Here is a 25,862-nt window from a genome sequence, read left to right as displayed (position 1 = left end):
CTTCCTCCTGGAACTCCCCACCCAGAGCCAATCGCGCTTCAATAGGGGGCTAGCTGAGGCCAATCTGGTTGCGCATGACCTCATGGAATCCACAGTGGCCCATATCGACACCTCAGGCCGTGCCATCTGCATTGCCACGGACATGAGAAGGACAGCCTGGCTCCAGGCAACAAAATTCAACCCGGATGTCCAGGAAGGCATACTAGATCTACCATTCGAGGGCGGGGACCTCTTCCACTCCTCTACGGACGAAGAACTGGACAAGAAGAAAAACAGCTCACAAACAGCTAACTCTTTGTCCATCTTTACAAAGACTACACCCAAATTGTACACTCAATCTCAGCAGCGCTCAGAAAGAGGTCGTACATAAGGACGGTTCCGTGGCTTCCTGGAACGCAGATCCAGGCAGCCGGACCGCTCGCCGTTTCAGAACCGGCGCAAGCAAAAAAAGGGGGCTGGGGGGGTAAGGGCTTTTTCCAGTCCCCCTCTTCCGCAACAGCCTCCGAGGGAAAGAAGGTATGACACACCCCTTTGGATCCATGTGCCGCCGGTGGGGGAAGGCTTGCTCTCCATGCACATCACTGGCGGCAGAATTTCGAGGACCCCTGGATCCTCTATGTAGTATCAAAAAATTCGGGCTCCTGGTATGGAACCTATTCTACCCAGGAGGGTTAAATCAGAAACAAAATACACCAATGAATAGGTTCAAGGGTACTCATACACGAAGGGCTCCCACAATTGGTTTGAAAAAATGACTCTTCGAAATTGTTATCATAGAGAAAGATCTCTAGAGGACTTTTTATGTTTTAATTGCATGAGTCAAAAACACAACACCACAATCTACAGAGAGTGTAGACATCATCAATGGTTTTTGGACCATAACAGAACATAAACGTAAATGCTTTAAAACACCATTTACCACCAATGCTCGGGACAAAGTTGAAAATGGTGTGTGTGCAACAAACCCAACCTCTGTGGAGGTTTGTCAAAACAGACACAGTTCAATTGTGAAACAATTCAAAGCGGAATTCTAAAGACAACGTAAAACAACTAAGTGGCAACAGATAAGATTTTTCATGTGTGAACAGCAATCAATGTGCTGTGAATTCGGGGAGTAGTACGTCTACACCAGGTGTTTCGGCCGTTTAGAATTCGGCTAAATGAGCCTCATCTTTGGGACGGCCATCATCAGGACAAGGTTCTGTACACGGGACGTCTAAGCTGTGGGGAAGGGAGATCACAATCAGGTGGGTGTATGAGCCGCAGAACTAATTTAAATTGACTGAATCAAAAATGTGTAGTCACAAAATAGAAAACACACAGCTTACCTATGTAGCAATTGATAGGCACTGTATTAGAGATCCATGCGCCACACTGGGCTGGTCTCTAGGTACTCCTGTTGCGTTAAACAGAAAAGGGGGGGGGAGTGAGTCTAAACCCCAACCGTTATGTACATAATAAATATAAATGTACACAAAGCATAAAACGTGGCTTACCTTTCACCGAATAACTACAAGTGAAAAGGTCCAATGTGTTGTAAAGCGGTCAGCCATCAAAGGTATGGCTGCAAGTAAACAGAGTCACATTTAAGTGTCTGAATGTAACGACTGCTCATGTGGAACTAAAAGTGCCCATACTGGCGAATTTACCTTTGGTGGTGGGCCAGATAGGCTGTCAAAAGGCTGCGTGCAGAGAGCGGGGCATCTTCGAGTGACTGAAGGAGCACACTGCACAACGTGGGAAAAAGCTGTTGCCAAGGCTGCATGAGTGTTTTATATGGAAGCCATGTTAGGATCAGGCTAAAATCGAGCAGCCAGAGAAAAAATGTATAGCGCTCGAACTGGTGGAGCATAGTGATAATCAATTTAGAGGGCACACGGGATACACATCTGTCTTAAAAATTAATTTAGGAGCTAAAATTAGCCAACTGGTTGTCATGGTAACCGTCATGTGACTCATACAAAAAAATCATGCATCAACAGAGTGTAAGATGACCTCATGGGGATGTTAACAAATTCGTTGAAAAGTCGGCGCATGATTAGAAAATGGGCCCAATATGTACAGCTCTTGGAATGCATAGGCAAATAGTAAAGCAATAATAAATACATGGCACATAATGCAGGTACATAATTGCATAGTCATAGAAAGCCGCAAAATGCATTAATAGGTACAACTCTTGGAATGCATAGGCAATAGTAAAGCAATAATAAATACAAGTCACGTGGTGCAGGTACATAATTGCATAGTCATAGAGAGCCACAGAGTGTACTGATTAAATACCAGCCGTGGGCAAAAGAACATATAAATTGTACCGCTATCCTAAATAGATGGCAAAAGAGAGCCGCAACAAAATGCTCACTAAATGTGCGCACAGACATAAGAATTGGACTGGATGGAAATCGATGTATAGAAAACCGAAAAAACAGTGGCATTTTTTGGAAAAGCATTCTAGTAGGCATACCGGGCACATAATTTGGCCTAGATGTAAAAATATCTAAACAAATGAATGTTCAAGAAACCAAAACACAACATTTTTGAGAACAGTTACAATGGACATTCAAGTGGGTCAAAGATGGTTTAAAGAAAAGACTTCCATTCCACTGAAATGTTTAAGCCAGAATTTACGGTGTTAAGTCTGTGCACCCACCGTTGCTCTAACTGAGTCAATGTTTTATTCAAATCCCCACCCCTCCTTGTCGGGTTCACTTTCTGAAGAACAAACCACCATAAATCTGTGTCTTTGTGATTTTTACTAGTAAAATATTCTACTAGGGGCTTCTCTGGTATTTTGTTCCTGATGCAGGAACGATGCTCGGAAATGCGCATTTTAATTGCACGTACTGTTTCCCCACGTATAGAAGATTGAATGGACACTGTACGATGTATATAACACCTTTGGTGTTACAATTGGTGAAATCATTCATGGTCCATTGCACCTTATCGTGTTCGAATTATTTCTTTTGTAGGGTCAGAGGGCAGGCGACACACTGGCCGCACTTATGGTATCCAGAGACGGTTGGTAGAGAGTGTGTGCTGTGGTTGGGAGGGTGGCTCTATGAAAGTATGGGCAAGAGCATCTTTTAAACTCCTGTTTTTCTTAAATGCGAAACATGGTACATGCTGCAATGTGCCAATTCTTTTTAATCGTTTTCTGGATCAGTGGACTCAAGGGTCTCTCTGGGAGTGTATCTTGCTCTTTTTTTTCGCTTGGTTGATGGCTTTTTTTGGATAGCCTCTTTCAATGAGTCGTTGGGTTAATCCTTCTGCATGTAGATGAAACTTTTCCAACTCTGAACAATTTCTACGAATACGTAGGAACTGTCTATAGGGTAAGTTATACTTGAGGCCCATTGGATGGTAGCTGGTAAAGTGCAATAAAGTATTGCAATCTGTTGGCTTGCGAAAGAGCTCAGTTTTTAGTCGGTCTCCCGTTTTATAGATGTGAAGTTCAAGGAAGTCTATGTGATTGTGGTCCCACTGCATCGTGAAGTTGATGTGGGTATTTCTCAAATTGATCCATGTATGAAAATCTTGTAGTTCAGCAGGTGTCCCTTGCCAGATGATAATTACATCGTCAATGTACCTTTTCCATAGTACAATGTGATCCTGGAAAGGATTTTCTGGTGTTAAGACATAGTTGGCTTCATACCGGGCCATATCGGGGGCAAAAGTAGCACCATACTCACGCCCTTCACCTGTTTGTAGATCTGGTCTTGAAACATAAAGAAGTTTTCTGACATTGCAAGTCTAATGCACTCGAGAATGAAATTAGTGGGTGTAGATTCTTGGTCCGCTCTTGTGTTAAAAAAAATCACATATCGTTTCAAGGCCTTCTTGTTGGGGTATGGATGTGTAAAGGGCCTCAACGTCCATTGTGACCAAAAGGGTATCGGTGGTGAGGACAATGTCATCAAGTAAATTGATTGTGCTAATAGTGTCCTTAATGTAGGACGGCATCTTCATTACAAATGGTTTCAGAAAAAAATCTGTATATAAGGACAAGGGTTCCAAGAGGGATTCACAGGCTGAAACAATCGGTCTTCCAGGTGGTTGTTTGGAATTCTTATGCATCTTGGGAAGAATGTAAAAAGCGGGGATACGCGGGCTGGTTTTGTTGAGGAACCTCTTTTCGTCTTCGCATATCCAGCCTTGAGTGAGATAATGTTGTGTGAGGCTCGTGATCTCATCTTGGAGGTCCTTTGTGGGAATGTTGGCCAAAGGTAAATAAGCGTCACGGTCGCTTAGTAACCGTAGGCATGTTTTAAATGAATATTCCTAAAGAATTTCCGTAATTCAAGTTCAATTTCAAAAGGTCGTGCCCTTTGGGCGTGGACAAAAGATAGACCCTTACCTAGGAGCCGCAATTCTGATGCGGTCATGGTCCGGGAGGATAAGATGAAGACTGGTATCCCTGATTCTGCCCTTGGTTCTGATACCATTGGCGCGTTCTCATGCGCTGCCCTGACTGGGCCGGGCGTCTCTTCGGTCGTCCTCTTTGTCCGCCCCTGGGGAAAAAAAGGTTGTGGTGGCTGCCCTGTTAATCCAGTTAAACTAGAGGCACTGCCACTTCCACTCGATGAAGTGCCTGCGAAGTTTACTGATCTGTTTCTCCTGTTAGAATATTGACTTGCTTGAAGATCAGTGTAGTACGTAGGTCTCAGGAATGGGTACGTTTTTTCTTCTGAATAGTTAGCTAGATCTTTTTTAAACTTGTCAACTTTTCTATCAAGTGTTAAGTTCTTGAATTTAGTAATCTCCAATTCGAGCTTGTCTAATTTGTCCTTTGCATCCTGGATAGATTTATCCTCAAGGAACTTTTTCTCTAGGTCAAGCAATTTTGCACCCTGTTTGTCGCATTCCTCTTTAGCCGTATCTATGACCAGTATTAACCAGTCACGGCTACATTTATTCCCCACCCCACTGAAGTTTTTCGTGAACTTGGGGTTGTCCGTGAAATCCCTGCGGATGTTGCGTACCTGTAGGCCTTTGGGAATTTTTCCGGCTCTCAGGTATTCGAGCATGAACTTGCCATGTAGTTCTGTTCGAATTATTCTTTTTTTCTTTTGATTTAGAATTTCTAATTGATCTTCTGTAAGGCCTCGGGTGAGGAATCCCTCTTCGTTTCGTAATGTCGAAGTGGCCCCTAGGAGTTGTTGAAAGTAGTCATCTATGTAGGAGACTACATTGACGTTATCCATTGATGAAATGGAAAAAAGAAAAGCAAAAATAAAATCTTTGACCCAAGTGGTGGTCAGTCTAATGGTCACAGCCACGGGCTGTTCAAATTAGAATCAAAAAATGTGGGCTCCTGGTATGGAACCTATTCTACCCGGGAGGGTTAAATCAGAAACAAAATACACCAATGAATAGGTTCAAGGGTACTCGTACACGAAGGGCTCCCACAATTGGTTTCGAAATCATTCGAACTCGATAAGGTGCAATGGACTATGAATGATTTCACCAATTGTAACACCAAGGGTGTTATATACGTCGTACAGTGTCCATTCAATCTTCTATACGTGGGGAAAACAGTACGTGCAATTAAAATGCGCATTTCCGAGCATCGTTCCTGCATCAGGAACAAAATACCAGACAAGCCCCATGTAGAACATTTTACTAGTAAAAATCACAAAGACACAGATTTAAGGTGGTTTGTTCTTCAGAAAGTGAACCCGACAAGGAGGGGTGGGGATTTGAATAAAACATTGACTCAGTTAGAGCAACGGTGGGTGCACAGACTTAACACCGTAAATTCTGGCTTAAACATTTCAGTGGAATGGAAGTCTTTTCTTTAAACCATCTTTGACACACTTGAATGTCCATTGTAACACTGTTCTCAAAAATGTTGTGTTTTGGTTTCTTGAACATTCATTTGTTTAGATATTTTTACATCTAGACCAAATTATGTGCCCGGTATGCCTACTAGAATGCTTTTCCAAAAAACGCCACTGTTTTTCGGTTTTCTATACATCGATTTCCATCCAGTCCAATTCTTATGTCTTTGTGCACATTTAGTGAGCATTTTGTTGCGGCTCTCTTTTGCCATCTATTTAGGATAGCGGTACAATTTATATGTTCTTTTGCCCACGGCTGGTATTTGATCAGTACACTCTGTGGCTCTCTATGACTATGCAATTATGTACCTGCACCACGTGCCTTGTATTTATTATTGCTTTACTATTGCCTATGCATTCCAAGAGTTGTACCTATTAATGCATTTTGCGGCTTTCTATGACTATGCAATTATGTACCTGCATTATGTGCCATGTATTTATTATTGCTTTACTATTTACCTATGCATTCCAAGAGCTGTACATATTGGGCCCATTTTCTAATCATGCGCCGACTTTTCAACGAATTTGTTAACATCCCCATGAGGTCATCTTACTCTGTTGATGCATGATTTTTTTGTATGAGTCACATGACGGTTACCATGACAACCAGTTGGCTAATTTTAGCTCCTAAATTAATTTTTAAGACAGATGTGTATCCCGTGTGCCCTCTAAATTGATTTATTATCACTATGCTCCACCAGTTCGAGCGCTATACATTTTTTCTCTGGCTGCTCGATTTCAGCCTGATCCTAACATGGCTGCCATATAAAACACTCATGCAGCCTTGGCAACAGCTTTTTCCCACGCTGTGCAGTGTGCTCCTTCAGTCACTCGAAGATGCCCCGCTCTCTGCACGCAGCCTTTTGACAGCCTATCTGGCCCACCACCAAAGGTAAATTCGCCAGCATGGGCACTTTTAGTTCCACATGAGCAGTCGTTACATTCAGACACTTAAATGTGACTTTCTGTTTACTTGCAGCCATACCTTTGATGGCTGACCGCTTTACAACACATTGGACCTTTTCACCTGTAGTTATTCGGTGAAAGGTAAGACACATTTTATGCTTTGTGTACATTTATATTTATTATGTACATAACGGTTGGGGTTTAGACTCACTCCCCCCCCCCCCCTTTTTTCTGTTTAACGCAACAGGAGTACCTAGAGACCAGCCCAGTGTGGCGCATGGATCTCTAATACAGTGCCTATCAATTGCTACATAGGTAAGCTGTGTGTTTTCTATTTTGTGACTACACATTTTTGATTCAGTCAATTTAAATTAGTTCTGCGGCTCATACACCCACCTGATTGTGATCTCCCTTCCCCACAGCTTAGACGTCCCGTGTACAGAACCTTGTCCTGATGATGGCCGTCCCAAAGATGAGGCTCATTTAGCCGAATTCTAAACGGCCGAAACACCTGGTGTAGACATACTACTCCCCGAATTCACAGCACATTGATTGCTGTTCACACATGAAAAATCTTATCTGTTGCCACTTAGTTGTTTTACGTTGTCTTTAGAATTCCGCTTTGAATTGTTTCACAATTGAACTGTGTCTGTTTTGACAAACCTCCACAGAGGTTGGGTTTGTTGCACACACACCATTTTCAACTTTGTCCCGAGCATTGGTGGTAAATGGTGTTTTAAAGCATTTACGTTTGTTATGTTATGGTCCAACAAACCATTGATGATGTCTATTCTCTCTGTAAATTGTGGTGTTGTGTTTTTGACTCATGCAATTACAACATAAAAAGTCCTCTAGAGATCTTTCTCTATGATAACAATTTCGAAGAGTCATTTTTTCAAACCAATTGTGGGAGCCCTTCGTGTATGAGTACCCTTGAACCTATTCATTGGTGTATTTTGTTTCTCCTCTCTTTAGTATCCATGGGGTACCGCCTTCCTATCCCAGCCTCTCCCACCTTCCTCCCCTCTGCTCCCACTGGTTGGGACAGCAACTCTTTTGACGGAGATCCAGTCGCTCATAGTGAGCCAGGCAGTGGAGAAAGTCCCATCCTCCCAGCGACGCTTTGGCTTTTACTCCAGGATTTTTGCCATTCAGAAGAAGAACCAGGCGGGCCTGAGAGTTGTGCTGAACCTTTCCACCCTCAACCTCTCCTTACCCCTGCAAAAATTCAAGATGGTTACGCCAGCTTTTATAGCGGAGACATTGGACAAGGGAGACTGGATGTGCTCCCTGGATCTGAAGGACGTGTACCTACACGTCCCGATTTGGCAGTCCCATGGTTCTTTCCTACGGTTCAGGATTATGGGTTTCCATTTTCAATACAAGGTCCTTCCTTTTGGCCTCAACTCGGCCCCCAGGGTCTTTACCAGGCTCATGAATTCGGTGGCGGCCCTACTCAGAGCACAGGGCCTCCACATCTACCCATACCTCGATGACTGGCTCGTCAGGGCTACATCTCCGGAAGTGGTTCACCACTCTTCCCATGCCCTTATGAACACACTGCACGATCTGGGCTTCTCGCTCAATCTCAAGTCACAGCTGCACCCTACGCAGACTGACATTCTTGGGCCTCATCTGGGACACGTGCTCCAAGAAAGTATTTCTGTCGGAGGACAAAATCTCGGCCTCAAGAGGGCCACTGCCCACTTTCTCAGAAAAGTGACCTCGACATAGTGGTACCAACATCTCCTGGGTCTACTGGCAGCGGTCTTGTTAGCCGTTCCGCAGACTAAGAATGAGGAGGATTCAGCTGCACTTCGCGGCCTCTCATTCCGAGATGATCAGCGTTCCTCCATCTCTCCACCCGGACCTCACTTGGTGGTCCAGGGACTGCAACCTACGGACGGGCAAGCCCTTCTGGCCTCCCACTCCGCAGGCCACCATCACCACCGATTCCTCACTCAAGGGCTGGGGAGCAACCCTGGATGATCTCTCAGTCCACAGCACCTGGACTCGACAGGAGCAGGAATACCACATCCATTGGCTACAGCTGAACGCCATTGGGCTGTCGCTCAGGGCATTCCTACCACTTCTCAGGGGCAAGGTTGTCCTCATCCAGACGGACAACTCGACCAGCATGTACTACGTCAACAAGCAGGGAGGCACCAGATTCCCTTTTCTGTGCAGACTGGCTATCAGCATGTGGGAGTGGGCCCTGGAAAACAACATCTACCTCACGGCAGTCCACTTCCCGGCAGTCCACCTCCCCGGGGGAAGCCAACCTGAGGATGACAGGCTCAGCAGGCTAGGAGCGGACAATTACGAGTGGCAGCTAAACAACCTTGTTATTCAGGAGATTTTCAACAGGTGGGGTCACCCCCAGGTGGATCTCTTTACCACCTGGCACAACAAGAAGTGCCCCCAGTTTGCATCCTGGCAAGGTCAGGGCCCCGGCTCTCTGGGCGACGCATTCCACCTGCAGTGGCCCGGCATTAAAGCCTACGCCTTCCCGCCCACTCCCCTGATTCACAGGGTAATTTGCAAGATCAAGGAGTCTCGCCAACTCCTCACCATTCTAATAGCTCAATGGTGGCCGGCCAGGCCATGGTTTCCGGAGCTGCTCAGTCTCTCGGAGGTGCCACCGATTCACCTCCCGACGGGCCCAGCCTATCTTCTGGCACAGCAGGGGGGCAGAGTCATCCACCCTGCACCAGGGAAACTAGCCCTCGCAGTGTGGTACCTGAGCAGGTAACGCTTCAGCACCTTAGCCTCTCACAGGCCAATCTGGAGATCATACAAGGCGCCAGGAGCAAAGCCACCAGGGCCCAGTACAAAAGCAAATGGACAAGATTCTGCCACTGGGCAGACTCTAAGGGAATCAACCCCCTGGCATGCACCTTGGACGACGTGCTCTCCTTTTCGGCACACCTTGCCCATTCAGGCGTACAGGTGGATACCTGCTGCACATACCTCGCAGCCATTGGGGCTTACAGGAACTCTGAGGAGGATGTTTTCTCCTCCTCCAACCCTATCGTCAAGAAACATCTGACTGGACTTGCAAGGCTCTACCCGCCCGTCAAGAGACTGCACCCTGTGTGGGACCTTAACATAGTCTTGGGCGCCCTGGCGCACAAATGGTTGGAGCCAATGGCATCCGTGGACATCAGGATGGTCACCATCAAGACAGCCTTACTAGTCGGCCTCACCTCGGCTTTTCAGCGAATTCCAGGCACTGGTCACCTCTGAACCATATGCCACCTTTCACAGGGACAAGGCATTTCTGTCCAAGGTTCGTCTGCGTTCCACTTCAACGAGGAAATAGCTCTTCCTACGTTTTTTCCCGATCCCAAGTACGGGGCACAGAGAGTGCTGCACTGCCTGGATGTCAGGCGTGCCCTGAAATTCTACTTGGACAGGACAAAGGGCTTCTGCAAATCGGATGCCCTGTTTGTCACTTTCGGAGGTGCAAGACCAGGCTATCGGGCCTCTGAGGCTTCCATAGCCCGCTGGATGGTCTCTGCCATCAAAGAAGCGTATGAGGGCCAGCACAATCCGCTCCCGGCCAACATGCGTTCAGGACCAAGGCAACGGCCATCACATTCCAGCGCCATGTCCCTTGGCAAGTCATAAGCTGGGCGGCCACTTGGGCCTCTCCCTCGGCTTTCTGCAAGCATTACTGTTTGGATGCCGGCTCTAGATCTGATGTGGCTTTCGTACAGGCGACATGCTTTGTTACATCCATACTCGTGCTACACTTCATGTTACCTCATGTCAGAAACAAAACAATCTGAGGGACCTCGACGCATGAAGGACCATTAGTACAGTGACCGTCACACTGGGCATAGAATTACTGGCACACCCTGTCGACGTCCCTTTTCGAGTTTCGACAACAAAAAATGTAATACTCTGCTGCTACCACTCGATGTAGGCCTATGCATAGCATATGAAACTAAGCAGATAGAAGCATCAGAAATACGATTACGTTGAGTAATGTATCATATATATCATTAAAAGCATACATTATATTATTTTTAAAAAGTATATTATTAAAGGATATCCAGGATTCCACAGACCTAACAGGTCAGTAAGCACCTAGTAGCCTGCACAACCAAGTACAGTGCCCTAAAGACCCATCCCAAGCATAGAAGATCTGAAAGGCCGTATGGCTGGAGGTCAGCACCTAACACATATGGAAGGGCGTCGGATTAAGAAGGGAAACAAAATTTTTAGACAAAAAAATATCTAGCATTTGTTCACAAAACTCTTCCCAATACTCCCTAGAATCAAGCATAGAAGGAAACAAGGCCTTACCCTGCTTATGGGAATCCGAACATCGTCCCTCGTAGATCTAGGTTTCTTCTTGCGAGAAAAGAAGCAGGAAGAGTAGTGGGACTTAATGTGAGTACAATCTCTGATTGGCCTTTTCATGCCTCCTACCCAACGTCTTGTCATCTTTTGCTAGAGTACTTTTCTTCATCTCGACCTAAGATTTAGGGTGAGGAAGCACAGGTGACTTCAAAGGGAGACGGCCAAGCTCTAAATTAGCAGGCCGCTTCATCAAGGACTTGGTTCATGGACTGACACAAACCGCATTCTTGCATGTCATGATCCACCTCTAGGAATTGCAAACAGATATTGTGTGGGTTGTTGCGGCTGGTATTGTGTTGGACATCTAGGCACTGCAATCTCAGAAGTGTTTAAAACCTGACGGCTTGTAACAGAGCATGGTAGCGCAGAAAGATATAGCAGCAAATTCTTTTGCCGGTGTTCCGGAGAGAAAGTATGCTGAGCAAACAGAAAAAACGGAGGTAAGCGGGCATAGTGTGTGTTATTTATACATGGGCGATATGTCCGAAGTTGAGAAGATGAGACTGGCAAAGTTTTCCGACAACTGATGCTACGGAGTAACCTTTATGGCCAAACCCAGGGAATAAGACTATGCTCCCCATGTAGGAGCCATCACCCCGTTTGGGATTGGGGAGGTGAGCCTGCAGAGTAATACTCTCACTAGGGGACAGAGCAAGTGGGATCCCATTCGGGGTGACCCCCCAACCTCCCCCTGGCGATAAGCACTTCACTCCAAAGTCCCAAGTATGTATTGGGTATACGAGAGGTGAGCAGGAGCACCATGTGCAGGGCCCCTTTAAGGTGGAGGACTTGGTCTCAGCCTTACCTCAATTACAGCCTTATGGTGAAAGCCAGTACCAATGGGTTGCCACACTCCACTACCAGCAGGCTCTAGCATAGGGAAGAGAAGGAGAGCCCAGCTGAGGTTGTGCAAAGGAGGAAGTCGCATCCCCTCAGCAGAGCCAGCAGTCTGCGAGGTGGGCATGGCCCACGGAGAACTGCTTCTTCACCGACAGCAGAGATCCTGCTGAGTCCTGTGACCGCCAGAAGAGGATATCGCTTCCTGAGAAGATAAAACATACCAGCAAACTGCGCCTCCTAGACAGGAGGATAAAAGGAATGCAAAGCAGCCTACCATGCAGTCTGAAGACTGGACGAGGAAGGGGGCCTGCTCACGCCCTTGAGACCGCCTCAATAACCAAAGCGACGACAAGGCGGTGAAGCAGGTCCACAGCACAGACTGGGCTGGCATTCAGATGACCCCAGAAAGGGTATAAGCGAAACCGTGGCTAATGCAGGGCCAATGCAGGCACGTAGTCCACCCGGGGCTAATGGAAGCACCAAGTACGGGGTAAAAGAAGCTATGACCACAGGCAGAACATAAGTCGGACTGAGCAATATCCTGGTCTACCAAAGACAAAAAGCAATGAGACGCTTGTTTGAGTTCACTCTTCTGCTTGGGCCTTTCACTACTGGCTTGAAGGTAGAGATCCTGGGAAGAACTTAAGTTTCTTTTCTGTATTTGTTAGGCAGGATCATGTGCAGTGCCCTTAGGGACCACTACACAAGATTAAAACTTCAGGTGGTAGTACAGTTTCACCTTTGGTACAAGCCTGTACTACACAGAGTGGTAGCAGTAGCGGAGCAGCCATACTTATCTCAAGGGTAAATGAGCAGTAGTAGAGATTACACAGAGGACTACAATTACTGTGCCTCAAGCAAACACTGACTCAAGGTTTCTGGTTTAAAAGTAAAAGTACATTTAATTTTAGACCATCTGTTCACAAAACACTTCAATTCTATTAAATTAAAACCACACTTCAAATACACCACACACAACCAATTCCCCTTGTGCAGAACAATTCAAGGTAAGTACCTTTGGATTTGACAGACCGGTGTTGTGAAAAAAAGACGTTACTGGGGGTTGTTACGTGATCATTTTTTTACAGTAATGACAGTTAGGTCTTACGAAAGAGAAGCGTACCCACGAGAAGAAATGTTACCGTAGTCAAACACACTTAGCACATGCATTAACACAAGAGAGTTGGGGAAAAAACCATAGGCAATACTTTTGTCAAGGCAGATAGAATCAAGAGACACTTTCTAAAACGAAGATAAAAGTCAGTAGGCCTGCGCCAGTGTCAATGGGACAGGGGTCCTGTTGTCGAGGATCACAAGGTTAGAACAGTTCACGATTCGAGATTGCCAGGAGTACTTAGATATTGTCAAAAGGGAAGGAAAGGTTATAAGAGGAAGGAACAGGAGGACAAGCCTTTGGTGAGGAGAAAAAGGGTTCCCCCTGGTTCCTCGAAGTTGGACACAGTACCTTATTTGTATGAAGAAGAGCTGGTGCCATGGCAGTTGTTCCTGCAGACTCAAGGTTCCTAAAGCTTCAGTCATGGGGACAAGAAGGACGACGTCTGGAGCGAGCTGCACTACCCGGGGATGAAGCCAGCAGAAGCAAAGCAACGGTGAATAAAAGGTGCGCTCCTTAAAAACAGGAGAGGGCTCTTCTGATGGCTATCCGGACCACTGTAGCTCAGTGCAGCGATTTTGACCCAGAAGAGGATTCTCTGGCTGTAGAAGGTGAGCTGGTTGATCCCACCAGGCTCAAGGGAAGAAGACTCCGGACTGGATCCTCTCTGCCGCTGAAGGTAGAAAGCTCAGGACTGCAGCAGGGCTTCACCGGGATCCAGGAGTTGCAGCAGCCGTCTTCTTCTCCACTTCTCTTCGGTTCTTGTAGTTTCAGTGGCGACTCTGACTTCCAGCCCAAGAATCCTGCCTTTTATGCCAAAGTCCCCCATTCACACAGCATGGCTGTCAATCACATAGCAGGGGGGTTATCCAGCCCGCACAACCACCTCAGCCAATCGACACAAAGTGCGACTTGGGTCTCCAAGGAGACCCTGTGCAAGGGGTTACTAAACACCCCCCTCACATTCAGCCCACCTAGACACCCAGACGCCAAAGGAGGGCCTCTTTGCAGAAGTCCGCCGAAGGACGGCGAACAAGGAAACCAAACCTGGTTTGGCGCGAAAAACAAAAAACAAGAAGGACCTTTCCAACACGAAATGCTGAAAAACCACACTAGGACCCACGATAAAAACGATAAGGGCTAGTGGGTTTTATGTTCGAGTCTGTCACTACAGCCAGAACATTAACACGGGAATCAGCGTAAAAAGGATAGTTACCACTGCCACCAGCCATGTCGAGTCTGGAAGGGGGACACAAAGTGCCCCTTGAATTACAGAAGGACAGGGGAAAGATATTCCCCTCCAGTACTCCATTGTAGAATGGTTTGTACTGGATCTGTATTTTAAAAGGACTAGTAAAGCCAATGATAACTTTACACGTTTCTGGGGGACAGTAGTCATCCCCAGAAATGGAGTTCACAAGGGAAGTCTAAAAGACATCCCTGTGTTACTGCACTAAAGGTGCTATGTGACACACAAGTAAAAAGATGATGCCTAGGGAGTTGGTGACACTCCTTCTCCAGCATGGGGTCTGGCATGGATTCACATGCTCATGAATATTCCCCGTCGTCAGGCTGGGAATCCTCGGTAAAAGAAAAATCAGTATCAGTTTAGTTTCTGATCTGTCTTTCTTAGTAGTAACCAGTCACTGATCTCTGGGTCATACTGCCCCCAGCCAATGACTGCCCTCTCCCTAAGCCCCGCCTCTGGCAGCCATCCTCAGATTTTTACCGCACGCTCAAGTGTTGGGAGTCCTCGTGTTTAGCTCTCGAGTTTTTTACTGCGTTTTCACGTTTTTTCAGGAGATTTTCTCATTTTTTCTGTTTCATCGAGCCTCAAGCTCCACCGTTTCTACTTCCGATAACGGGGACCCGTTTCGGAATTCTTCTACGCCCCTCAAGGGTGAAGTTTTCGTCGAGTTTACACTAATTGGAGGATTCCAGAAGATCTGCGGCCTACCTCAACGGACATGGCCCCAGGACAAGGGAAGCTCGACGCCCGGATCCAAGCTTTTCAGGAACTGCCATGGATGCGGATTATATAACGTTTTCAAGGGGGACGAGCATTCGCAATGTCTCTACTGCCTTCATGAGGACAAGACGCACCTGGAGAAAGACTGTGCGTTCTGCAAGAACCTTTCGGAACGGACCAAACAAGATCGTCGTTCCCGCCTCGCCACCTGGTTGGAGAAGGGCACAGCAGGTGAGAAGGCGAAGAAGAAGTCTGAGCGGGCTTCTAAGTCCTGTGAAGGCGCCCCGGCGATGGGGGCCCAACAGAAGGCCAAGCACCGCAAGTCTGCGGGCACCGGGAGCGCCGAAAGGTCGGGCTCTTCGGTTGCCAAGCAGGGCGCTACGTCCCCGGCACGTTCGACCACGAGCCAGGGCTCTGGTTCGGGGAAGAGGAAGTCCGAGAACCCGGGTAGGCCGCTGGAGCGGACTCGGTCGATCTCGAAGGGGGAGCGAGGCGCTGACCCTCCCCCCAAGGCAAAGGCTCAGGACGCACCTAAGGTGGTGAGGGCTTTGATCCACCCGGCTAAGGCCTCTACCGAAGTTGTCGCTGCGACCCTGGCGGAGCCGGCTGAGACTACTACGCCAGTGGAAACGGCCCCTGTTTCCAGCCCATCGCTAAGACCCCTGTGAAGCCCCCGCTGAAAAAGAGAGGGGGGATGGGGGGCAATGGCCATTACAGACTCGGAATCAGCCTCTGAGGAGGAACTGGTAGAAACCAAGAAGGGCCTCAACGAAAGGTCATAGGCCTCAACGAGAGGTTTGAGAAGGTTCGATCCCAGGGGACGGTCCCTGCTGACATGATCGAAGATAGCGACGATGACGACGAGCAGGGCCCAGTGGAGCGGCCATCCCGTACGTCGCAGCCATTGCCCGAGCCCCAGGATAGCTCGGCGGCCATTTTCTTGGCAATCCAATCCTTATGTACCGAGATAAGGACGAGATTACCACGCACCCCGACAGAGGAGCCAGAACCAGGCCCGTTGGGGAGTCCTCCGAACAAGCGGAGGAGCGTCCACCCCGCTCCGCCCTTCGTGCCTGTGTGGACCCCTCATCCCCCTCGCCGGACCCTAGAGAGGATACGGCGACGGATACAGCGGCAGGGAAGAACGATGACGGCGGCGATGACACAGCGGACATCCCGTCGTCACACCCCCTCCCCCCCTCGTCTCCAGCCGACGAGGTTGGCTCTTTCCACGCCATGATAACCAGGGCATCCGAGCTCTTCCAGCTCTGCCCTGAAGAACAGAAAAAGGAGGGGTTTCTGAACCAACGACGAGAGGCCAAGAGGAAGACGGTCCTCGCGGTGCCTTTACTCGACGACATCTGGGACGTGGGGCTTGCTGTCCTCAAGAACCCTTCCATGACACCCGCCAAGAGGGACAGGTACGAGAAGAAGTACCGAGTCCCCGATGCGGCACCCTTGTGCCTCAGGGCCCAGCCCACGCCGGACTCGGTCGTCTCGGCAGAAGCTAAGAAGAAGGCAGCGGGTGCGGTGGCTTCAACTTCCACTTCCCCGCCGGACAGCGAAGGGCAAGAAGTTGGACTCTATGGGACGAGTCATCTCGTCAGTGGCGACCAATGCCTTAGCGATCGTGGCCCACTATGACAGGGAGCTCTGGTTCAAGATAGCTCCCCTGCTAGATTTCCTGCCTGATGACAAAAGGGCAGAGTCCCTAGAAATTCTGCAGGAAGGCGAGGTGGCGTCGGATCACGCCATAACGGTGGCAACTGACATTGCCGATACCGGATTTTGCCAACTGGGCAATGGAGTTTGCCTCCGATGACGAGGATGGCTCAAGGCGACAGACTTTCGCCAGGACGTCCAGAGTGTTGGACATGCCGTTCGACGGCAACAACCTTTTTGGTAAGGCGGTGGACGAGTCTCTACAGGCCATCAAAACCGACTCGGAGACGGCCCAGGCCCTTGGGGTGCTTCAACAGCGACGGCCCATTCGGAGCTCCGGAGGCAGACAGGGTGCCTCCAAAGGATCCAGCGGTGGCTCCTCCACTTACCGCCAGGCGGCCCGCTCCTCTTCCCAGGAGTCCTACAGAGGTCGCAGCAAGCAAGGGGGATCCCGCCGTCGTCGCCAAGGAGGCCAAGGCGGCAACGCCGTCTCCAAGCAAGACTGACCCGGCCGGGTTGTCGGGCCCCCACCGAAGCACCCCGGTGGGAGGCCAGCTGACGAAGTTCGTCAGAGTGTGGGAGTCCATCTCCACCGATCGTTGGGTGTTGGACACCCTGGCCAACGGGCACTCTCTGGAATTCCAAAAGAAGTGCCCTCGCATTCCTCCCGTGGCCAGGAAGGAGAATCACGTCCCTCAACTGCTGTTGGAGGTAAAGGAAAGGTGCCATCGAGCTCGTCCCAAGGAGGCTCCGGGGCTCCGCAGTGTACTCAAGGTACTTCCTCGTCAGAAAGAAGACGGGCGGTTGGCGCCCCATCCTGGTCCTGCGTCGGTTAAACAAATACATCAAGGCGCAGAAATTCAGGATGGTCACCCTCCAGCACGTGCTGGGACAGCTGGAGGAAGGCGACTTCCTATCGTCGTTGGACCAGGAGGATGCTTACTTCCACATCCTCATTCTAAAAAGGCACAGGAAGTTCCTCAGGTTCGTGGTTCAGGGACGCCACTACCAATTCAGAGCCCTACCGTTCAGATTAAAGTCGGCACCCAGGGTTTTCACCAAGTGCCTGGCACCAGTGGAGGCGCGGCTGCGCCTGCAGGGGTTCCACGTCTACCCCTACCTGGACGACTGGCTAATCCGGGCAAGGACAAGGGAACTCGCCGTCGAACATACGGCGAGGACCGTCTGGTTACTCACGGAGCTGGGGTTCGCCATCAACTACCCCAAATCCCACCTGGTTCCATCGCAAGTAGCACTGTTTCTGGGAGCGAAGCTCGATACAGTGGGGCAATTGGCCTCCCCTTCAGAGGAGAGGACCAAGACCATCCTGGGCAAGGTGCGGCGCCCGTTAGCCACGGACGTGGCCAGGGTGAGGTCCATCAAGTCCCTTCTCGGGATGATGTCCTCATGCATCTACCTTGTAACCCTTTGCAGACTTCGGATGCGTCCGCTACAGGAGTTCCTCGACGCCCGCTGGTTTCAGGCGACGGGCTGCTTCGAGGACAGGATCCCTCTCGACGAGGAGTTCCGTTGGGCGATCCTATGGTGGGGCACCCGGGCTCACCTCACTACAGGCACAGACTTTCAAACCCCGGCGTTTCAGGAGACGGTGACGACGGGTGCCTCTCTGGAGGGTTGGGGGGGGGCCCACAAGGGAGATCTCCACGCAAGAGGCCTTTGGCTCCCGGAGGAGAGGTCTCTCCACATCAACATCCTGGAGCTCCGAGCAGTGTTCTGGGCGCTCAAGTCGTTCCTTCCGTCCCTCAAGGACAAAGTGGTGAGGATCTTCACCGACAACACCACCATGATGTTCTACATACGGAAGCAGGGGGGCACTAGATCCTCAGCCCTATCCAAGGAGGCCCAGGATCTGTGACACAGGGCCGTCGCCCAGGGGATGTTTCTGGTTCCCTTCCACTTGGCAGGAATAAAAAAACACCATCGCCGACTCACTCAGCAGGGAGCTGTGCCCGTGCCATGAGTGGGAACTGCGACAGGATCAAGTGGATTGGCTCTTCCAACGATGGGGCAAACCCCAGATCGACCTATTCGCGACGGCGACGAACTCCCAAGTGCCAGAGGTTCGCCAGCAGGTTCCCACACCCGAGGAACATGGGCGATGCTTTCTCATTCCCCTGGGACGGCCTGTTTCCGCCTCATCAACCAGCTCAAGAGGTCCAGGTGCAGGATGATCCTCGTCGCACCGGCGTGGCCGAGGCAGATCTGGTTCCCGGACCTTCTGGACTTGTCAACGTCCCCACCAGTCAAGCTGCCGGCGGACGCAGATCTTCTCTCCAGGGAAGGAGGTGCCATTCTCCATCACGACCCACAGTCGCTGAACTTGCAGGCCTTGCTCCTGCGGCACTAGAGTTTGGAGGGTACGATATACCGGCTGATTGCAGAGAGGTTCTTGCAAAAGCCAGGGCGTCCTCAACTCTCAAGTGTTACGGTCATAAATGGAAGAGGTTCTCTGTCTGGTGCCGTGCACAGAAGATTAACCCTCTGCGGGTTACGGCCCCTCAAGTACTGTCGTACCTACTGTCGCTGGCCAAAGCTGAACTGGCTCACGCCTCCATCAAAATACATCTGGCTGCCATCTCCCGATATACCAGGACTACGGGACGGGCATCCTTTTGGTCTCATCGCCTGGTGAAGGAATTCATGAAGGGACTATTCCGATCATTCCCGCCGGTGAAGACTCCTGCCCCGGCGTGGGAGCTTAATGTGGTGCTGACCAGGCTCATGGGGGCCACATTCGAGCTTATGAATTCGGCGCCTTTGAAGTTCCTGTCATGGAAGACAGCTTTCCTCATGGCCATCACCTCCGCACGACGAGTGGGAGAGATCCAGGCCCTATCTTGCAAGCCTCCATACTTGACTTTTCATGACACGAGGGTGGTGCTGAGGACGCACCCCTCCTTAATGCCCAAGGTGCCGTCGGACGTCCACCTCAACGAGCCCTTGGTGTTACCAGTTTTCTTCCCGTCGCCGGCCGAGAGGACTTTGCACTTGCTGGATGTAGCTAGAGCGCTGAAGTTCTACGTGGACCGCACAAAGAGTTTTAGGAAGACGTCACAACTGTTTGTGAACTTTGGGTCTGTGAATCAAGTGAAGGCTCTCTCGAAGACTTCCATTTCCAGATGGCTATCCGGCTGCATCATGCACTGTCACCGGTTGGCAAACCGACCGCTGCCCGGCCGTCCGAGAGCCCATTCGAGCAGAGCGATCGCTGCTACCACGGCGTTCCTGTCTGGTGTGCCCCTGCTGGTCATCTGCAGGGCTGCTATGTGGAGGTCGACACACACCTTCACAAGATTCTACTGCGTCGATCGGGACTCCAGAGAGGACTCCAGGGTCGGCCAAGCAGTGCTGCACAACCTGTTCGCCTAAGGTGAGCCTGGTGAGGTAAGAATTGCTTAATGTTGAGTTTTGGATGTAATGCTTCATGTTGAGCCTTTGCCACCTCCCGTGGTTGTGCATGTGTATACTGCTATGTATTCTTTATTCATGAGCATGTGAATCCATGCCAGACCCCATGCTGGAGAAGGAACAAGTTACTTACCTGTAACTGTTGTTCTCCAGCATGGGTCTGGCATGGATTCACATGCGAACCCTCCCACCTACCCCTCTGCAGCTCTTCACTTGATCATACTGCCACTTGGCGTGCTACCAAATCTGAGGATGGCTGCCAGAGGCGGGGCTTAGGGAGAGGGCAGTCATTGGCTGGGGGCAGTATGACCCAGAGATCAGTGATTGGTTACTACTAAGAAAGACCGATCAGAAACGAAACTGATACTGATTTTTTCTTTACCGAGGATTCCCAGCCTGACGACGGGGAATATTCATGAGCACCAAGCCAGACCCATGCTGGAGAACAACAGTTACAGGTAAGTAACTTGTTCCATAGCCCATGAGCACAAAAAGTACAACACGCACAAAATATTACACTGTAAGAGTGGGAAATGGCTAACACGCTTACCAGGTGGGAAAAATACACCCCTGAAATCCAGCAAAGCTGCTGAGGGACTCGCTAGGTAAGGGAAATTAGCCATAATTGAGAATTCTCCCTAACAGTAAGCAACTACGGACAAACACCAGCAATGTATACGTAACATGTCCCAACACCCTTGTCAGGCAAGGTCAGGCAACTACTAATCATTATACGCACCTGACTCCCATTACACTTCCCCACACCTATAAAAAGCGGAGCACGAAAGCATTCTCTGAGCAAGGAAAAGCACACATGGAAACAGCAGTTCCAAGATGGCGATTTAACACAAAGAGAAAGGCGGGGAGACAGGACATGATTGCAAGGAGGAAAGTGCCATTGACCTCCAGAAACCATTACTTTCACAAGCCCTGGAATGTGAGAAGCCTAAGACTGGGAACTGACGCTGATCTATCCGATACTGCATCAAAGGTATCCGGGGCGCTCCTGTGTTGATGACCTAGGCCGTGAGGAGCGATTGCCGCTGTGGTACTGTCCTGCTCCTGAAAGAAAGCCGCGCCAGTAAAACCAGCACAGACAGTGAGTTGGAGAAACCGATCAGAAATCAGCTTGTGTTTGAACCAAGGTTGCAAGGGGCAACATTATATGAAGGAATCCACAAAGGACAGTGTTTGAAGCGCATGTGATGAGCCGTGAACAGGTGGAAACTAAATGAGTAAATGTACTTTGTACAGGTCTCTGTAAGGTATCCAACTGAATGGCAGCTGCATTGTAAAAAAGTAACTTTATATCGAAGTGGTCCTGCGACTGGTCGAGCTAAAGCTTGTGCACATTCGAAAGTCTTCGATAAGTATAAAGTTAACTGCAATTGGTCCGAGCCAGACTGAGGGAGACTAATTGAATGTGAAGAAGGGATCTGAGCCTGGCTGGGGGGGATCCAGGGTGAACCGTGAGTCACCCGAGAACGAATACCTTTGAAATCGTAAAATAAAGGGATCTGAGATCTGAGCCCGGCTGATGGGGATTAAGGGAGAGACAACCAAACCATAAGAGGAAAATAACTCTGTTTTTTTTTTTTTGTACATCAGGCCCTCCAAATCGAGAGACTTTGATGGATAAGAGACTTGAGCACAGAAGGCCCTGATGCTGGAATTGGAACTGTATCCTTGTGTCAAGGAAGCCATAGTGTGTGCTTCGCTCGAGTGAACCGCCTTGCCCCATGCTGAAAACATGGGGAAGAGAGGCCAATGGCCCGAACATCCTGACTTATCATTTTGTGAACACTTCTTTTTCATGTACATACCTCCACTCTATTTGTAAATTAGCAGTAATGATTGGCAATAAGTTTTTTAGTGTAGGCCCTTTTATTTTTTACAAGACTCCACTTGGACTGCATTCTTTATTATTTGATGGTCGTGGCTTGCTCCCATCTTAGATTTAGGTTTAGATGGGAGTTTATCACCCCCCCTTAAAGTTCAGTAAGCACCCAACTGTGGTCATTTGTGTCTGTCTTACTTCGATACCATGCCTTCCTTACAATAGTCTTGTGTGCAAGGAGGTAGGAAGTCAGTGGATGGCTTTTCTGGGTTTAAAAGAATTACATTCTTTGATGTTTTCTGCATTATGACTGCTTTTAATTTCTCGTTAATTGTGGTTTGCTTGGCTGCTGAGCGTGGAGGGGAGGGAGAACTAATGTAAGGAGGGGCGAAGTCCTGTTTTCAGTAGAGAAAAATATCAGGATGGATGTCGAGCTGCACTAGCTTTCTGGGAAACTTTTCCAAGAACAGCTGGTGCTGTGGAATATCCAGGGGAGGAATCTGTGGGAGGAGAATCCTTAGCAAGAATGTTACTGCTAAGTAATGTTCCCTTCTACAAGTGTTTCGTAGAACAGTGCATGTTATATTTTAGTAGGCATTTCTTTTGAGTTCCAGATGTGATACAGGATGCACAAGTTGAAGAAGCTGTGCTTATGAAGTTTAAGAGTACAACCTATTGGCTGTCTCTTAGTGGGCATATATGTAGGTACTGCATTGATAGCATATTAATATGAACCCGAGAAACTCAAGGAGGATAAACCTCCAGAAGGGTCAGGAAAAACCCACAAATTCTGAGAGAATCGCAAAAGAAAAGAGGGGCTAAAGATACCCCAGAGCTAAGTGATGTAGTGGGACAAAGTAACCCAAGGGCGACAGAGTGGCCCAATAAAGAAAACAATGAATAGACATGAATGGTGCCCAGAGGCCACCAGACCCTGAATCTAGTGGGGAGAGAGCAAGACAATTAATCGAGAGGGATCCGGGAAATATCCCTACATCTAAGCAACTTAAAACATTTTGTTTTTTTCTGGAACGTTAGACTTTGTTTTATTATTGAACTTTGGAAACCTTAGGAACTTTTTTAAACTACCAGGAATTGTGAAATAAGGAGAACTGTTAAATTGGAAGAATCCTGAAACCAGGAGAGATTCCTGGAAACCCTGGAAAATACTCTAGTATCTAGCACAGAGTGCAGGGCACTCCACCTGCATTTCTTATATTTGTGTCAAAGTGGTAAGACACGTTTAGTGGATAGGTTTGGATGAAGGACTAGTTTTCTTTAGATTATTGATGAGCACCTTAGTTTTGTTTAATGGTAAGGGAACTCGCCTTTAGCAATAGGATTATTGAGTCGTTTTCATTTTAAGTTGAATAAAGATACATGAAAAGTATGTCCTCTGGTCAGAGTCCTTCTTCTGGTTTGCCCTAGACCACATTGTGGGATCCTATCACATGCTCATAGATTGGGAATGCCTCAGATGATTCATTAGACAGCACGGTCTTCAATTATTTCCTTAACTGCAAGAGCAATTAAGCAATAGGCCTACATTTTGGGTTAGTGTTACAAATTGTTGGACATTACAAGAGGAGGCCTGTTTCATGTATTTTTCTTTACAAACCATTTGTTTACCATATCGCAATGTCCAGGCTTCTAGAATTGCATTTGGCTCCCGAGGTAACATGTTTTCGGCTAGTTCAGGTGATCTAGCTGTCAAAGGCTTCTATTTGATACAGTCTGACATATTTGGCAATTTGAAGTTTGAAGTAGAGGGCACAGTCAAAGGCTGGTCATTTGGCACTTGGAGTTCATTCAGTGTGAGCCTTTTGAGGGTTATGTCAGGCAGTCCCGATTGGATGAGTGGTTGATAGCCGAGCACAAGCCTTGCTTTGGTGTTTAAGGGGGCTAGGTTTAGGGATGAATTTAAGGTACGTGTTTGAATTCAGGATTAAATTGGGAGCAAGGCAGTGTTTTAGTTGAGAGATTTCTTTCTGGCTGACCTTGGGGTAAAACTGTCATATCTGCTTATTGATGCAGAGAGATGCTGGAGTCATTGAAGAGAGCTTCAGAGGTTTTTTGTCGGATGGCCACCTTTGCTAGAACTGCTTGTGTTTTCTCTAAAAAGTCACCCTCCTTCATTTTAAAGAAATGTGTGCCGACCCTGCTGCACACACCTAAAGGTGCACATTTTCGATAACCACTCTGACCTTTAGGCTCCATTTAGTGATTAACGATGACTGATGATAGGATGGAGCCTTGCGGTCCCCGGTGGCGAATGAACAGAGCAATGATTTTAAATTACCCATTTGAACTAACTGGTAGCTCTCGCACAGGTACGATGTGTAAACCAGGTTGGAGGTGAACCAGGTAATTAATTAGCCCGTGGAAGACATCTGCGTGGGGGAGTAGAGTTGCATGATCAACTGTTAAACGCTGCAGACGTTTAGCAGGCCTTGGAGACAATGATCCACATTTTCCATGGTTTGCAGAGCGTCATCAGACCACTGCATCGTTCCCTTCGCAGTAATGCGTCTGGGCCTAAACCTAGACTGGAAGTCCAGTAATCGCTTGCATTGGTCTATTTGCTTGTGTAGGTGTGTGGTGATGTTTTTTTCAATAACCTTTCCCAAGAGGCAATTGGGTGATAATTTGTCTGTTCTACAAGGTGTAAATTTCATTTTGTAATTAATAATGGGGTTATGATGGAATTTCCCATGTGATAGGAAGGTTTACCTTTTTTTGAGAGTGTGCATAGATGGTAATGTGACCCCTTCCATTCAGGAGAGACCATTCCTGCCCTGGTGTTCACATTGCATTCTAGGACTTGTGTTGCTGGATTTGTCCATTATAAACCCATGACAAGTCCCAGAAAGCAAAGTTAAAACCAGGACTCAACTAGCATCTCTGGAATAGAATTGGCATGTTGGAATGTAAAGCATGCTATGTCAGCACTGCAGGAAAGCTGTTTTCTTATGTAAAAACAAGTTCCATAAATTCCTTCTTTGAGTGCACACATGGATTCTATGTGTTTTTGTATAGTAGAAGGGTCCGTTTTAGCTGTCCACAATCGATGCATATTATCATTAGTTTTACAATTCTCACAGGTGTGATTTGTGGAAGGAGCAATTGATAAGAAAGTGATGCAGGCACAATCCACCGCTCATTTTATAAATGGTGTCTGACATATATTTTTATTCTGTATATAGGCAAAGAATCGTTTGCTACTGACTGGAACTCCTGTACAGAACAACCTGTTGGAACTGATGTCTCTGTTAAATTTTGTAATGCCTCACATGTTCAGCAGTAGTACATCAGAACTCAAGAGACTTTTTAATACAAAAGCTGTAAGTACTGTTCTTCCCTTTCTCACCTGGACTATTGTATTTGCAAATTATTGATCATTATGTTTTGGCAAAGTGCAGATAACTGACATATGTGCATTTCTTAGATATGGCTGAGCACACTGAGCAAATGTGGCCTACATATGAAAGAAAACGTGTCATATTTAAAAAAGGAGAGACATTTGTGAAGAAAAGTTCAACATGCTAAACCCATAAATACAATGTATGTTTTAAGTGGGTTCCCAGTCATAGGATCGACAACAAAAGGATCGACACAAAAGGATCGACGGGTGCAAAGAATTGAATTTTTTTTAAAAAAATGTTTTCACTTTTTTTGGGGGGCTGGCGGGGGGGGTCCCCACCAACCCCCGTTTTTGTGGTAAAAAACACTTTTTTCCCTAAACAAAACCCCCCAAAAAAATATATAATTACAAAACCCGTCGATCTTTTTGTGTCGATCCTTTGACCCGTCGATCCTTTGAATTCGATCCTTTGACCGGACACCTTTTTAAGTGTCAAATCATTTGAAAGATAAGAGCATATTTTGAACTGATAAACCTATGTT

The 25,862-nt window shown here is 48.0% G+C and overlaps 1 protein-coding gene across 1 annotated transcript in view; it reads left to right on the top strand.

Annotated features, from left to right (window-relative positions):
• SMARCAD1 (SNF2 related chromatin remodeling ATPase with DExD box 1) overlaps window positions 1-25,862 on the top strand; it is a 1,912,998-nt gene that overhangs the window by 1,364,214 nt on the left and 522,922 nt on the right. The window contains exon 16 of the mRNA XM_069630562.1: window positions 25,163-25,300. Within this exon, the coding sequence (XP_069486663.1) occupies window positions 25,163-25,300 (138 nt within the window). The remainder of the gene's footprint in view (window positions 1-25,162; window positions 25,301-25,862) is intronic.

The sequence above is a fragment of the Ambystoma mexicanum genome, chromosome 6q, assembly GCF_040938575.1.
Source record: "Ambystoma mexicanum isolate Mex_15411 chromosome 6q, UKY_AmexF1_1, whole genome shotgun sequence".
Taxonomy (NCBI): Eukaryota; Metazoa; Chordata; class Amphibia; order Caudata; family Ambystomatidae; genus Ambystoma; species Ambystoma mexicanum.
The sequence above is the reverse complement of the archived record's forward strand: the minus strand, read 5'-3'. Positions and strand labels throughout refer to the sequence as shown.